Source organism: Perognathus longimembris, chromosome 2 (genome assembly GCF_023159225.1).
Source record: "Perognathus longimembris pacificus isolate PPM17 chromosome 2, ASM2315922v1, whole genome shotgun sequence".
Classification (NCBI taxonomy): Eukaryota; Metazoa; Chordata; class Mammalia; order Rodentia; family Heteromyidae; genus Perognathus; species Perognathus longimembris.
This window is the reverse complement of record NC_063162.1, coordinates 124,210,505-124,227,976: the sequence shown is the minus strand read 5'-3', so window position 1 is coordinate 124,227,976 and position 17,472 is coordinate 124,210,505. Positions and strand designations below refer to the sequence as shown.

The following is a 17,472-nucleotide window of genomic DNA, read 5'->3' as shown; positions in this document are numbered from 1 at the left end:
TACTGAAAAATTATGAAAATAATTTAAATTCCTAAGCAGTCCCAAAAGTTTACATATCAACATAACATTATCTTTGGTTGATTAGGTTTTATATCATGTTGAAAATACTACTGTGTGCTTCTGAATAATTCCATTTGAAAATGAATTAACATATCTTTGATTAGTTCAGTAGAAGAGGATAAGGCATCTATCTTTTCATTTATTCATAGGTTACTACAAAGGATGAAAAGCATAATAACATGCTAAATATTTTAAATGTTGACCAATATAAGCCATTATATAGTTATACTTCTATCAAATATGACAATGGGTGCATAAATAATGAAAGATAAAACAAAAGAACCTTACAGAAACTTCATAGTTGATGCATTCATATTTACCTGTTTTTGATAGTTGATCCCTCTACTTCCAGCTTTCCATGCAGCTGGTACCAAAGATGCAGCACTACCATGTTCAGCATTTTTGTTGAAATGGTATCTGGCCTTTTTTTTTTTTTTTTTGCCCAGGCTGACCTCAAACCTCTCAGGCTCTCCAAGTAGCTGAGATTACAGGTGTGAGCTACAACTTTGGGCTTTTTAAAAATGAGAGTTATCCTAGTGAGCAAAAGATATAAAGGAGAAATTCAAATGTCTTTTTGTGTGTATATATGACAGACCAAGGCTTGAACAAGACCTTGCACTCTCAGCTTGTTTGCTCACAATTGTCAGTCTACATTTGAGCCCCTCCTTCAGTCTGACATTTTGCTAGTGAATTGGACATGGGGTGCCTCAAACTTTGATCATTCAGGTCCCAGCCTCCTGAGTAGCTAGGATTACAGGCATGAACCACTAGTTCCTGGCTTAAAAGTCTTTTTTAACATAGTTTAGGATCTTAAGTACATATTGTATTTCAATAATACTTTTCAGTAGTGTTTTGCTGGTAGCTTGCAATGTATTACATACACAAATGCACACACAGACATATACACACACATACACATATAATGGAGGAAGCTCATTGTGAAGTTTTTTCATTTTGTTTGCTGTGATATAGAATTAGTTTGTAATTACAAATGCCAAATCTGGAGACTTAGTAAAATTATCAAGGTGTCAAGTTCTACTTTAAACAAGGTGTAATAAAGGTTTTAAAGGTATTATTGTATAAGCTGTGTGCATTGCCAATTCTAAAATTATAATGGTTTCATCCCTAGTTTTTCTTTTGGTTTGCAAAGTACATGTTAAAGGCATTCAGAGCAGACTACAAATAATCTATACTTACCAAGTTGTCTTAAAAGTTCCTTTCTTAAGAGTTAGGAAGATAGTTCCTTTCCAAATTTTAGCAGATACTCAAAGAGTTATTAGGGAAATAACTTACTGGGTCTATTTTTCTGTAAACAATAAAATAATGCTGAGTAGTTGCAGAGCTATTTTTTTTAAATGGGAAGCACCAAGCTTCTGATTTGACCGAGAGCATTAGCTGTTGAAAATAGAAGCCATGGTGATTATATAGGTTCACCACAATTGACACTTCTTAATTAATGAGACTAATACTATGATTAGTGTGAAAAGGAAAATGATGACTACAGAGTATTTTAGGCTGAAATTAATTTTTTTCTTTCAAGAGTGAAAGCATTCTAAAACATTTTTGCTGATCTCAGTTTATTAGATTCTTAATGTAGTCCTATGAACTCTATCACCAACTTTAAAGATTTACTAAAACAAGTTGTATTATTAGTTTAGTTTCGTAACTGAAGTGTAATGTGATCTAATGAAAAATAAGCTAATTAGACTTATGCACAATTACAGAAAGATAGTATAGAAAATGGATTCTACAGTGTTTTTGTATACTAACAATGACAGTTTTCATTTATAAGATACAAGTTAAGAGGCTGTTCTTTTATTTATTTATTTTTATTTTTTTGTTTTGTTTTTTGCCAGTCCTGGGGCTTGAACTCAGGGCCTGAGCACTGTCCCTGGCTTCCTTTTGCTCAAGGCTAGCACTCTGCCACTTGAGCCACAGCACCACATCTGGCCGTTTTCTATATATGTGGTGCTGGGGAAATGAACCCAGGGATTCCTGTATACAAGGCAAGCTCTCTTGACACTAGGCCATATTCCCAGCCCTGGGGTATCATTCTTGATAAACCTCTGACTTAAACTTCAAACTAAAGTTAGCTGCCACCTTAACATTACACAAATCTCTCAAGGTCAATGACTTAATCACTGAAGACAAGAACAGCCTCTTGGGCTGGGAATATGGCCTAGTGGCAACAGTGCTTGCCTCCTACACATGAAGCTCTTGGTTCGATTCCCCAGCACCACATATATGAAAAACGGCCAGAAGGGGCGCTGTGACTCAGGTGGCAGAGTGCTAGCCTTGAGCGGGAAGAAGCCAGGGACAGTGCTCAGGCCCTGAGTCCAAGGCCCAGAACTGGCCAAAAAAAAAAAAAGAATGACACCCCCAAAAACTACGAGTACACATTTATTTTGTACATTTATGTCTATGGAGTAATTTCTTTTACTATCTGTACCAACTAAATAAAATGAATTCATTTTTAATGTTTGTACGTGTGTATCTACAGTGTAATTTCTTTCATTATCTGAACTAACCAAATAAAATGAATTCATTTTAAATGTTATCATAACCACATTAACAAAATTAGGAGATAACAATGGCTAGAGTCCAAATGGATATGTAAGGATAGTGTTGGATTGATTAAAATATAAATTGTATAATGCTTCAACATTAAATATTACTTCCATATATCCTTATAAGGATTGATCATCTTTTGTTTGGCCACTAGGGACTGAATTTAGGGCCTGGCACTTGAGAGGCAAGTACTCTATGGCTTGAATCATAGCCTTAGTCTTGTTTTTTATTTGTTTGTTTGTTTGTGTGTTTTTAGATAAAACAAATCATAAAGGCAGTCCTGAGGTTGCCTTGGGAAGAGCAGCAACACACAAAAAGTGTGACCCGAAAAGGGCCATATGAATATGAATATGAGAGCTGACTTGGGAGTTCAAAGAGCACTGTTAGCCAAAAGTCTCATGCAGAAACTCCTCTAAGTGACAGGATTTTTATCCATTCTGCTTCTGCCTACCCATTTGGTGTCTTTCACTGTTGAAGCAGTAAAAGATGCCCTTTGGTTCACTATCACTGGATTTGACAGTATAATAATGACTTACTTTTTTTTTTTTTTTTTTTTTGCCAGTCCTGGGCCTTGGACTCAGGGCCTGAGCACTGTCCCTGGCTTCTTTTTGCTCAAGGCTAGCACTCTGCCACTTGAGTCACAGCACCACTTCTGGCCATTTTCTGTATATGTGGTGCTGGGGAATTGAACCCAGGGCTTCATGTATAAGAGGCAAGCGCTCTTGCCACTAGGCCATATCCCCAGCCCCTAATGACTTACTTTTTATCCTCATATGGCACACAGAAAAAGCCAGTGAGTTTGGGCCAACCTAGATCACAAAGCAAGACCCTGTGTCAGAAGGAAGGAGGGAGGGAGGGAAGGAGGGAGGGAAGGAAGGAGGGAAAGAGGGAAGATGTCTGCAGTTGAAATCCTCATGTTGTTTTAATAGGCATTAGGACAGTTTGGGAACAAGAAATGTCACTATTTTCCTTCATTGTTATTTGTTGCTACATAGAAACATAGGAAGTTACATTTTCATTAAATTTACTCCTCTTTTTCCAACTATTTTTTGAAGTGAAAAACCTTATAATAAGAAATTTCCCTTACTCAAAAATACTATTCCATCCATGCCTTTTTCTTTTAGTCTTTTGAATTATTGAGACAAATTAAAATGCAAAGACATTGTTAAATTGGCTGAGAATTAATTAGTAAGTAGATTTTCTTCCTCTACAAAGATAATTGCAAATGTGTATGTGGAGCCAGGCTCGGGTGGCTCATACTTCTAATTCTAGCTACTCAGGGGGTTGAGATAATTGAAATTGGTAATTGATAATTGAGATTTGGAGCCAGCCTAGGCAAACAAATCTTTGAAATACTTATCTTTTTTTTTTTTTTGCCAGTCCTGGGCCTTGGACTCCGGGCCTGAGCACTGTTCCTGGCTTCTTCCCGCTCAAGGCTAGCACTCCGCCACTTGAGCCACAGCGCCGCTTCTGGCCGTTTTCTGTATATGTGGTGCTGGGGAATCGAACCTAGGGCCTCGTGTATCCGAGGCAGGCACTCTTGCCACTAGGCTATATCCCCAGCCCTGAAATACTTATCTTTAATTCACCACCAAAAAGCTAGAACTGGGAACATGGTATAGCAGCAGAGCACCAGCCTTGAGTGAAAAAGCTGAGCAAGAGTACATGGTGCTTAAGTTCAAGGCCCAGTACCTGTAAAAAAAGAAGAAAGTATGTGGCTATATGATCCTTTTGCAGTTTCTGTCACAATAGTAAGTTGTCATTTGCCCTTTTTTAAAACTTATCATTGCTATATGAATAAAAAATGAGATTTCCTATAGTGGATGACGTGATATTGTGAAAACTTACATGTAAAAGCAGATGTTACAATACATTGATCTCTTGTTATACCAGACTTTAAGAAGACTTCCAGAAAAAAACAACATCCTGCTTTTTTGGGGGAGGGGAGGGGCAGGGGCTTGGACTCAGGGCCTGAGCACTGTCCCTGGCTTCTTTTTGCTCCATGCTAGCACTCTGCCTCCTGAGCCATAGTGCCACATCTGGCCTTTTCTGGTTATGTGATGCTGAGGAATCGAACTCAGGGCTTCAGGCATGGTAGGCAAGCACTCTACTGCTAAGCCATATTCCCAGCTCCCAAGATCTCACATTTCATAGCCCTTTTTCAAACTAGTATTTCTCACTTAAAAGATCATTAGCAATATACAGTAGATTATTATAAGTGAATTTTTAAGATTTTCCATTTTAACTCCAAATATGGTAATAATACATATATCTTTATAGACATAGGCTCTTTGAGGCTCTCATTCTCAGGCCAAAAAATTAAGAAACCATTAATCTATATTTATTCTCAAATACTTAAAATTTTTATTCTTTATTTTCAGTTTGCCTTTAATACAATTAAATATCTTCCATTTGTCTTTTATGATATGAAAAATCCTTTGTAGGTTGCTACAAGCCTCAGGAAAAATCAGATTACTTGATGTTGGCAGCTGCTTTAACCCATTTTTGAAGTTTGAAGAATTTCTAACTGTGGGCATTGACATCGTACCTGCAGTAGAGGTATGTATAGTTGTAGTCTCAGACTTGAATATTTTGTATATATATTTGTCAGGGAAAACTGTGTGTGCGTGTGTGTGTGGTTTTAGAGTTTAGACACAGAGCCTTATGCTGCACTTGCTTGCTTAGCTTTCACTTTATCACTGGAGCCCTTATTCCAGCCCCAAAGTACTATATTTCTAAAATAGGAAGTAAATTAAAAGATTTCCAGGTAGCTCGAGTATTTGAGCTTTGCATTTTATTTGATTTGGATCACTTATTTATTTTTATGCTTCTCTTCCTGAAGTGTACCATGTTGCAGAGCCATTTTAGAATAGTGGAGTTGGCCAAAACCTTACTAAGTTTGTGCATGAATAGAAAAAAACCACTTTAATATTTCATAGACTGTTCCTCTAGTTTTATTAGAGTTATTAAATAAATACCCAACACTTGGCCAAGTACAATACTATTATTTAAGGACATTGAAATGACTCACTTACTGTAATACTGTCAATACGTTTAGTGAAGCAGGATCACCTATTATGAGCAGAAACTTTGTTTTATTCATATGAGACCCAGTGTTTGTGTTAGAGGATATATTTTGAAGACAGATAATTTCAGGGCAAGTACCTTCCATATTTATATAAGAAAATAATTTGATAGCTTTTTTCCTGAAAAACAAAAATTAATGATTCCGTTTTACTTTTAACATAGCTCCACACACAATATGTATGTATGTGTGTATATGTATATACATATACACACATGCATGTATATATACATACACGTATATATACACACACATACACATATATACATTTATTTTGGGTTTTTTGTTTGTTTCATTCTGAAGTTCTAGTAATTTTACCCAGGTCCTCATACATGCTAGGCCTTTGCTCTATCATTGATCTATATATACTTCAGCCCACAAACTTCATTTTCATGTTACGTTAGATATCTCTCTCTCTCTCCCTCCCTCTCTCTCTCTCTCTCTCTCCCTCTCCCTCTATCCCTCTCCCCCCCTTTTCTCTCCCTCTCTCTCTGTCTTGCTCTCTTTCTCATACACACACACACACACACACACACACACACACACACACACACACACAGCTATCACAGCTGTAGTCCTAGTACTTGGAAGAATACTTGGAACATAAAAGATAAAATCATACTTCAAAATTTGCTTTGAATATCTACACCACCATTTCTAGTCTTTGAGTCTACTTTCCTATTTTTGTAATGAGACTGATAGTGGATCACATTTCAAAAGATTTTGTAATACTTTCTTGAAGAGAAAGTATTTCAAGCAGGTAGCGGTAGCATTGTACTCAAAGTATTACTGAAAAGATCCTGTGTAAAAATTAAGCTTTCTTCTGAATCTGTACTTTAGTTATATGTCATTTTGAGTAACATGGCTTATTTAGATTGAATATGTAAGTAACAGTAAGGAACAAGAAAATGCTAAAATTATCACTTCTAAAAGCTAATACTAATACATACACTTCTGTAAGATGGGCATTCTTAGTTTATCAGTGAAACCTGTGACATCAGGAGCTAATATCTTAAAACAGAAAAGACTGTACTTTCTCTCCCCTTCCTTCAAGATGCATTATGAACTGCCGAGACATAATAATCATTTGTAAATGCTCAGTCCTAAATGCTATTTTTAAAATCATACATGTGTTTACAGACAAGATTGTACATTCTCAACTGTGTAGTTATTAGAGTATGAAAAGAACTGCTCCAGTGAAAGTTTGCTAAACCTTGTAACTAATGAGAAAACAAAATGAAAAGACTTACTATCCCATCTGGTAAAACAGAGATTGGATTTGTCACTTTTCCTGTGCCTACAGCAACCAAAATGGCAAAAAAATAAAGGCAACAGTTTATGTCCCACTGAAGACCAGGTAATGAAAAATTATCTCCGAGAGATGGAAAAGAAATGTGATGAACCCTATGATTGTACTAGAGTATTGCTTTGAAAGAATTTTTAGGGAAGGGGAAACTGAAGCAGAGTTTTGCAAGTCTTATGAAACTAAAGCAGCTAGAGATTGTAGGCTAGTTCTAAACATGAGAAAGCTACGAAGAGATAAAAACTCCAGAAGCTTGCAAAGGGCACCCCTTTGAGTATATTCAACTGAATACTTATTAGCATGTTATGAGAAAACTGCATATGACTGGAAAAAGAGCAACTTAAAGGAATTAGAGGTTAGTGTCTAGCAGTCATGAAAGAGGGGGTTACAGCATCTCTTGATATCAGCCACAGCTGTACTAGAGTATATTGGGTAGAATACACAGAAAGGTCATGGCTCAGTCTAAATCTTAGACTGAGCACTGCTCTAGTCCCACCTATCAAATTTTAACAAGAAAGATTCAGAAAGATTGACTCCTGGAGACAACCAAGTATCGTAATTATGTCCTAGAACAAAGCTCAAGAATATTTACAGCCAGACAGTACACATCAAGTTAAACTCGTGTCTTAATTAAAAAAAAAAGTGCCACCTGTGCAAAGACTTATGTATTACTTTCTCAAGTAGCAAGTGTAGATGATTATGTCCCTACTAGTCTACCCACTCACAAGGGTGAGGGAGTAAAGTATTACCATATTTTTATGATAAATATTGCTATATGAAAAGGTTAAACAGTTAAAAAATGCAATGTTGTTTCAGTTTTGCATCATTATACAAAATACCTGAGATAATCAACTTATGTTTGAAGTTTTAGTGTTTTTTAGTCTATGATTGGCTCCATTGCATTGGGCCCTGAAGTGAAGTAACACGTAATGATGGGAGCACAGGACAGAGCAAAGCCATATCTTATGCCCAAGAAGCAAAGGAGAAGAAGGGGCTAGGTTCCTCATTCTTTCGCCAATGACAAAGAGGCCTCCAATGAGGCTTCACCTCCCAGTACTACCATTCTCAGAAGCAAACATTTACAACATGGGTTATTAGGAGGGCATTTAAGATACAACTCGTAACGCTCTGCTCTTGGTGTAGGGTTTTAACATTCAGCAAACTATGGAATATTGATATTTCACTATTTAGAGAATAGTTTACTACTTAATTTTTTCTATAATCAAACTCACCTATAAGACCTTACATATTTACTACAGTGCATTTTACTCCTGTACAAATTTTATTCCTTAGCTGTAGTGCTTTTCTTGCTCATTTGACTATATCAATTCAGTACATAGTTTTGTTCAAGCCAGAAATTAACTTTGTAATGGGTTAGAAGTAATGGTAATATTACATTTTAAATGATTGGCAGTTAATAAAAATACCATTTCCTTGACCTTAAAAACATTGTTATAATTCTGCTTGTACAAATTTTACAATACCTCTTTCATTACAGTTTAGCTCTTCATCAATGAAACAAAATACCTAAGAAAGTCAGCTTACATAAGGAAAGATGTAATTTGGTTCCCTTTTTCCATGGTTTCAGTCCAAGGTTGACTTAGCTCCAGAATAATACAGCAATGGAAGCTGAGCCATTGACCAGAGAAAAGATACACTTTCTAGTCCATTCACTGATACTAATCCATTGATGGGACTAGGTTTCATTGGAAACCAATCCTTCAATATATGAGTCCTTGAAAGATGATCCAAACTAACAGTTTGCTGCTGGTCCCCAGAGGCTCACATCCATCTCATAATGTAAAGTACAATTCAACCCATCTCCAAGAGCTCCTAAAGTCTCAACACTTCCAACCATCACCATAAGACTCATGAAATCTTAGGTGTGTCTGTAAACATTTAAAATTTTTAAAAAGCTTATATACTTACAATATGAAATAGCATGGAGTGAACATTCTTTTTTCAAAAAGAAGGAATAGAGTGAGAAAGAGTGGTCCTCAGTGCCTATGGCTTTCTTTGGCAGACATTTCACCTTCCTAGGCATCTTTCTTAACCTCCTGGGGTCTCCGTTGCAGTTCAGGTACTACCTAAAGAGCTTCTGACTGTCTCACATTGCCTGGCCTTCCAGACCTTCCTATAAAATCTAGGTGGAGGCTTCTGTGATTCCACAACCCTGGAATTCTGCATGCCTGAAAAGCCAGCATCATGTGGATGACACCAAGAAGGTCTGCCACCAGCACAAGCCATAGCCAGAACCCCTGGACTTCAGCTTCAGTGGCTCTCAGTACCTGAAAGACTAAACATGGGGTAATAAATACGGAGGAAGAGTGTTAGCTTTTCTTGTCACTGTGACATAATCCTGATTTAAAAAAGAAAAACTTTTAAAAGGGAAGATTTACTTCAGCTCACAGTTTCAGTGGTTTCATTTTCTTATTTATTGGCTCCATGTACTTGGACAGAACATCATAGTGAAGGAGTATGTGTTAGAGGAGCACTGTTCATCCTAAGGCAGACAGGATACAGAGAGCAAGGAGGGTACTCTGATCCAGGTGTAGCCTTCAGCAGCAAGCCACCAGTGACCCACTTTCTCCATCTCACCTCCTAAAGTTTCCAGAGCATTTCAAAATGGTGCCACCAGCTGTGGACTAAGTATTCAAAACATGAACCTGTATCAGATATTTCATAGTTAAACCATAATAGGAATAACTCCTTAGGCTGCCCTGGCAAAGCAGACACCCCAAGGCACTTCTCAAAGCAGTATTCAAAATAACTTTACTTTTTTACATCCTTGAGCCTGTGATAAGCGGAGCCTGGCCAATTCCTGAGTTTACCTAAAGGCCTTTTTCCTATCGTCCTGTTGCAAAGTACTTAGCTTCTAGGATTATTGTTATTATTATTGTTACTTTGAAACAGCTCTTCACTAATTAGCTGAAGCTCACTTTAAATTCACAATCCCCTTCACTTAGTCTCCCAAGCAGGTTCCACCACAACCAATTTGGCTTTATTTATTTTTCTTTCTTGGTGGTACTGGCTTTGAACTTTGTGGCTCTGTGCTTCCTAAGCAGGCAACTCTACCACTTAAGGCATACTCCTAACCCCTCTTGCTTTTATTATTTTTCAAGTAGTGTTCCACATTTTGCCCCTCTTGGCTGGCCTAAGAATTTCCTGTTTACACACTTAGATCTTGGGCATATGTACCACATCCACGTTTTCATTAGTTGAGATGGATCTCATGAACTTTTTTCCAGGTAGTCTTATGAGCATCTGGGATTACAGATTTGATCTATGGTGCCCTGCATTGCCTCTAATTGTGTTTATCTCTTCAGCATCCATACCACTCTTGGCTACAGTTGTATGTGTGATTATCTGGCCATACTACAATTTTTCAAATCTTTCTGCTCTGCTTTTTATACATGAATTTTACTATAAATCTGACTTTAGCCATCAGAACCTTGTCATTACTCAGTGTGATGCCTTTAAATTACCTCTACCAGTTAAACTAGTCTATCATTTTTAAACTGAGCCTCACATAGTCTCAAGGCATGGACAAAATGTAGAGAGGCCTTTTCAAGATTCTAACACAATTGGACTCTAGTCCAGTTCTTTAGAATCCTCCTCTCCATCTCAGTGTTCATGAGCACCATCTTAACAATGGCACTCCAGTCAGCATTTGGGTTTTCCAAGCAACTACTAGAATCACCCATAAAGCTCCACTTTCAACATTCTAAGTGTTGAGAGCCAGTTCCTCTAAACCTTTTCAAATTCTTCCCAATTTTATATAGTCAGACATAGTCACAGCAACTACCCCATTTCTCAGAATTATCTACCCATCTCTCACTTTGTGACAAGATTGCCTGAGAAAGTCAACATGGTGGCAGAGAGTGAGCAATGGTCTAGGAAAGGGTATGCCCTGCATGGCCAATGCCTCTGGCAACCTACTTCCTTCAATTGGTCCTACCATCTGCATTTTCCTCCATATCCCAACAGTCCATTCAGCTGTGAATCTCAATTATTCCATTGATGAGGTTAGAGCCTTTCTGATTTAATCATCTACCACCTCTGAAGTTGCAGCAAGCATAAGCCCTTAGGGATCATTTCAGACCTAAACTATAACAATAGTGGTCCTTGACTTCTCTGATCCATCCTTATTTCATGGTAATTTGTTTAAAAGCTGTTTTTATATTAGCTTGACTTTGGTAACTATACACGTTAAAATGAATATAAATATGACTAATCTTAAAAATCTTCCTGTGACCTCTTATTCAAATTAATATACCCATGATTTTTAAATATATGTGTAAAATTATTTATGGTTTCAAGTTAGAAAAAAGTCATTGTACATTCATATATATATGTATGCATATGTGAGAGAAATGTATTTTTGTATATTAAATGATAACTAGAAATTTTCTGAGCTTTGATTTTTGTGAATGTAAGCTTTGAATAAGTATACAGACTTAGTTTATAAAGGAACATAGTATAAGCTAAACTTACATAGAAATGTTTTAATGTATTAAGGTAAAAATGATTTTGAATGTATATATGTATTTAATTAATTTATTTTCTTTGAGGCAAGAGTCTTACTATGTATCACAGGCTGACTGCCAACTTGTGGCCCTCCTGCCTCACCCTCCAACTGCTGGGTTTATTGGTACATGCCACCACAACCCTTGAAGTTCTTACTCTGCTTTTTTTCTTTCTTTCTACAGAGTGTATATAAGTGTGACTTCCTGAACCTACAACTTCAGCAACCACTTCAACTTGCACAGGATGCCATAGATGCTTTTTTAAAGCAGCTGAAAAACCCTATTGATTCTCTTCCTGGAGAACTTTTCCATGTGGTTGTTTTCTCTCTCCTTCTTTCCTATTTCCCATCACCTTACCAGCGATGGATTTGCTGTAAGAAAGCCCATGAGCTGTTAGTATTAAATGGCTTGCTACTTATCATCACACCTGATTCCTCCCATCAGAACCGCCATGCTATGATGATGAAAAGCTGGAAGATTGCTATTGAGTCCCTGGGTTTTAAACGCTTCAAGTATTCGAAATTTTCTCATATGCATCTGATGGCATTTAGGAAAATATCCCTTAAAACTACAAGTGACTTGGTTAGTCGGAACTATCCAGGGATGTTATATATTCCTCAAGATTTCAACAGTATAGAAGATGAGGAGTATTCTAACCCTTCCTGCTATGTTCGATCTGATATAGAAGATGAACAACTAGCATATGGTTTCACAGAGCTACCCGATGCTCCATATGACTCAGATTCTGGAGAAAGTCAAGCCAGCTCCATTCCCTTCTATGAGTTAGAGGATCCCATATTACTTTTAAGTTAATACAAAAGCAAACTGCTCTTTCAGTCCAGACTCTAAACTAATTGCATACACTAATCAGAAATACTAACATGAACTCAGTACTTAAAATCTGGTTTGCATAGAAGAAATGCAAAGGTTTACAGAGTTTGCTATTTTTTTCTACTTCTGGATTTAAAATTTTATTCTTATATAGAAAGCTTGAATTTCATGCAGTGAGTTCTATCCTAGCAGAAACCACTGTTACTTTAGCGTTTCGCACTAAGATATAGAAAGGTACCTCTTTTCTCTTTAGTGCTATTGTTAAAAAGATGAAACATAAATTCCTACATATTTTCATTTTCTTCAGTTGTTCAGTGTTGACTTTAAAACTATTGCATTGAGAAACCTTAAGTAGAATGTTGTAGATTGCACTTTGATGACTCACAAGTTCAATATGCCATGGAAATAGACTGGTTTAGTTTTTTTGTGCTGCACTTACTTTTGTCTTTTTCTTTAAATTGTTACCTGTTACAGAAGTACATTTTCTATTCAGTCTCATCTGATGATCCAATATTTCTGAGATTTTTGGAGTTGGTGGTAATGCTTTTACTTTTGACAGCAACAGACATTGGAAGAAAAAATATCCCTAAAATGTATATTCTGATTTCATTAGCACAATACAGTAAACACCATTGCCAAAGTATTATTTTATTAACTTTCTTGTTGATTTGGGCCTTGGTGGTAAGTATATTTATCCGTGAGTGTTCAGTTTTAGTTTTTTAAAATTTAGGTCTCATTTACAGTTTTTCTTTTCCAGCAAGGAACAATGTATAATACTCAATGCTGACTGAAAACACCTTTGTGAAAGGGTTGCACTTGTAAGAGACTTTATGTTCTAATGAGACCAGCTTTGATACAGTTCCACCTTCCTGTGAAGGAGGTGCTGCACTACAACTCTGGAATATATAGGAAAATTTAAAATTAACCCTGTACTAGTAATCTCACAAAACGATCTTGACCTTTTGATACCCTAATTTCTTTCTAAATCCTAGCAGAAAATTTTCTTTGAATAAAAACTGTTAGTTGGCTGTGGGAATTTTCCCTTTCCACATTGACAAATGCCTTTCTGTGCTTCTGAATCAGAAGCAAATGACTAAGAAGAAATATATGTCCAAACAAGACAAGTTACAAACAGTTAAGAACATTTAGTCCATGTTGTCTTGTCAGCCAGCAATTGTCATGTAAACTATCATTTTTTAAGAGTGCCACTGTGTGGATTTTTTTTTCAAGTGGTTATTACATTAAAATTACCTCATACTGAGGTTTTTGCACTGAAATATCACAGTTTCAGATTTCATGGTTAATGTTGTGTGTACGTTTGTATTTTAAAAGAAACTTGCATTTTCCATAGTTGATCCTAAATTTCATACACTGCACTTCTTTACTCTGGTAAAACTGAGATTTTTGTGCTTATTGTGAATTGCTATAATTTACTTTGAATATCAAATTTCATTTAGAAATACAAATTTGGCCTTGAAAATTTTGTGTGTGTGTACCCCATATTTCAGAGTAAATTTCACATGCTAAATTAATGAAAGTAATTAACCTAAAAAAAAGTCAATTGACTAAATATAAGAAATGTTGGTTGCTCAAATACACTATTAAGTAACCTCAATTTTTCACTTACTCTCAATGGCATATGATCCATTAATAATTAGGGTTGGTTTTTCCCCCCAGTTAGGTACTAAAGGACCCGGCCTTACAGTTCCCTCAAAAGAAAAATAGAAAGGAAAACAAATTAAAAAGCAGTATGTTTAGGAGAGTTGGTTTGGTGTTACACCTGTTCTTTATTCTGTTTGATTTGGCTAAATCTAATTCTAAGAGCAAAGAAAACAATATACCAAGTGAAAGTACTTGGAAAGCATATGAAAAGCAGTGCTTTTCAAAGGGTGATCTAAAAATGACCTTTGAGACAGCTTTTGTGTTGTAGCTAAAATGTTGGTGCTATAGATTCTTCTCACTGTTTACAGGTGTTAATTTTGCTTATGCTCCAAAATGTGCATGATATATTTTTAAGTAGTATTTTAAAAACATTTTTTGTAAAACTTACTACCCCTTAGTATAAATTTAATTCAATCTATATCATTTGTTCAACTTACTCAATTTAAGTTGGCACAGGATTTAATCCAACACATACTCCACCAAGGCCAGTTCAGTGTGGAAATGTGGAACTATAGGCAGTCGTTGTGGCTTGGTGCCAGATTACATGTGTAATGACAAATGAAGTTGTTAAGGTCTTCTAATTCTGTATGGGTACTCTTAAGAATATTTTGTTATAAGAAGTTAATGAGCCTCCTTGTCATATTCACAGCTATTTCTCCAAAAAATGGTATTTCAAAGACAAATGACAATAATGTGGGTGGATTTTTCAGGATCATGAATAGATCATGTGGTTTTACCATAGTTGCCAAGTGGTTGGACGTAGCATACCTGAAAGTGTATGTTTGTGTTTGTTGTATTTTTTCACATTTTGTGAACAAAGCACATTTATTAAAAATTTTAAATTTTCTAAGATTCTTTGTCTGTTACTTATAAAATGAAAATTTTGTGGTCTTTAGAGTATCTCATTAAATAATTTTAGAATTGGGAATAAATTCAGATCTTGGCTATTAATACTTTCCAACTAGATCATACCTGATCAAATTCCTTAATTTCAAAAAATTCCATCACTGAGATTCAGAGAACTCAAGTGGCTTCTCCATTGTCCTGCATCACTGTTCTGTTCATAGCAGGAAATACAGTAAATTTTCAGTTCATCATGTCAACCATATAATTAACATACAAGGAGTGTGAAGTATGATAACAAATACTGATGTTATGCATATCTTCTTTTATGGTAGCAGCCAGCTTTGTCATGAAGTGAAATACTTTTACTGAGCAATGTTGTTTCTACCATGCATGATATACCAGAATGACTGCAGATATTAGGGTGTTTACAGTACCTGCTTTCGTGGAGCTCATGATCTAATGGAAAAGACATTCTTTGCATATCTGTATTTAGTAGTGACTTCCTACTGATGTTTAAAATTTTTAATTTGCTTCCCAGAAATGAAAAGAGATATTTTTAAAGGAGAGGTTTTTAAACACAGCAAAACGTTACTGAGCAAATGAAAAACACAGTGTGAATAAGAGGGATGTATGGTTCACCCCTCCAGAAAAATACACATGCACACACACAATACAGTCAACATTTTGCTCCATTTCCCATTCTTGTGCACAGCACACTGATGGGAGTTTTCTAAGAGACCAGAAGAATGTAGATCTAAAATTCGGGCTAGGAATTCATCTCAGAACGTTCAAGGCCTTGCGTTCAATCTCAGCAAGACTACAATATTTTTTTTCTTTAGGGCTGAAGATTCTTAGTCAAAAAAAGCAGGAAACAAAATTTTGTTTTTATTCAAAGAACAACATAAAGGTTTATGATAGCAATGTTTTGTAGGAGCCTTTGTAATATTTCATGATTTAAGTCATATTTAATCCCTTTGAACACAAAACTGTCCAAGAATATTAGTGGCAGTCTGTGCTACACAATATTCAGAGAATAGCCACTTCCTAAAAAATTATAAAAATTGTGGGGGTTTCTGTTAAAGAGTCTTGTCCTGTGGCCCAGGCTACTCCTGAACTTGGCAGTTCTTCTGAGAGCTAGGGTCATAAGTGTGATTCATATAGCCAACCTAAGTACAACTCTTCTCCCTTCCCTTCCTCCTCCTCTCGTCCTCCTACTCCTGTGCCCCCCCCCCCAAAGCTTTTTAACAAACCCCAGGCTCTACCAGTAAGTCATATCCTCCCTACCTTGTTTTATAAAATATTTTTCTTTTACTCCCATTGTGCTGGGCACTTTCTCCTCCAAAGAAGAAAGCAGTCGGTATATAGGTGTATTTTGAGAGACATGATGACCGAACACTAGAAATAAGAATGACTGGAAGCTTGTAAGATTCAGAGACCTAGAATAAGAACATAGCACAAAGAACAGCTATCAGCAGTAGCTACCCTGTGTCCACAGCTTAAAGAAAATGTATTCACACTTTACAGGAGGTAAGGGACCCAGCAAACAGTGTGGATACTTGCAAGCCCATTGAAGTCCTAGCTATTGGACAGTTTCACAGGCTTGCACAACAGGCCTGTATAGTAGTCTGGCTTTGGAAAAGAATCATATCTTAGTGAACCACCAAGGTGCTACAGCAAGGAAATGATGCCTGAGTTCACTGCCTATTTCCAGAAATCACTACATATTCTCATCTCTGTACAAACCTACTTCAGTGGCTCAGGGGCTAGTGTCTTCATTAATACAACTTGGTCCAGAAGTATGACTGTGACCCAAGCCCTGAACTGTACAAAATCTGTGTTGGGAGATCTATGGGGACATATCCAGGACATCAAGGAGCTTGCCCTCTGAGACCAGTGTTGTGGCTGACTGCCCACACATTTAATGTCACCCCTCCTTAGGCCAGATGCAGAAGCCTGTTACTGAGGAAGGTGGGGAGTTCACACTGTTGTCCTACAGAAACATTATTGACAACCCAACATGTAGCATTTTCCTCTCCTACAGGTTTACAGCCAATAAACAGCCCCCCTGAAGGAGCCCTGACTGGCTCCAGGAGATACTATCAGGAAAAGGACAGAGTGGAATGCCACTCAGAGAGTGCTGCCCCACCTACATGGTTTCCACTCCCACTTAGTTACCACACCTTGTCTGACCATGCATTGCTGTCAGAACTTGTGAGCATCACAGATCATGCTGCATTGTTTGCCACTTCCTCTCTGATTCTGGACCTCTGCTGTTGAGTGGATGGAGGACAAATGCTTCAGGCCCTGCACCCAGATGAGGCCACCAATACCACAGCGCCTTGCTAGTAGCAGAGCTTGCATCACAATCCATCACTGTTTGATGAGTAGCCAGAGAGTATCCCACACCCACTGCTGTCTGTAACACACCTGCCTAAATTGTTGGCTTGATGCTTTTTACTCTGCTACAGCAATGTCGCTTGCCTAAGAAGCTATGAGGCACCACACTATTGGGCCCCAATAGAGTTAAAACCAACAACACACACCTGAAGACACAGGAGACAGTTGCTTATTTAAAATGGCCACTCCATAAA

The 17,472-nt window shown here is 37.0% G+C and overlaps 1 protein-coding gene across 1 annotated transcript in view; it reads left to right on the top strand.

Moving 5' to 3' along the window:
- Bmt2 (base methyltransferase of 25S rRNA 2 homolog) overlaps positions 1-14,887 on the top strand; it is a 33,113-nt gene extending 18,226 nt beyond the window's left edge. The window contains exons 4-5 of the mRNA XM_048340093.1: positions 5,073-5,187; positions 11,726-14,887. Of these exons, the coding sequence (XP_048196050.1) occupies positions 5,073-5,187; positions 11,726-12,355 (745 nt within the window). The 3' untranslated portion in view covers positions 12,356-14,887. The remainder of the gene's footprint in view (positions 1-5,072; positions 5,188-11,725) is intronic.
- Positions 14,888-17,472: the final 2,585 nt, after the last annotated feature.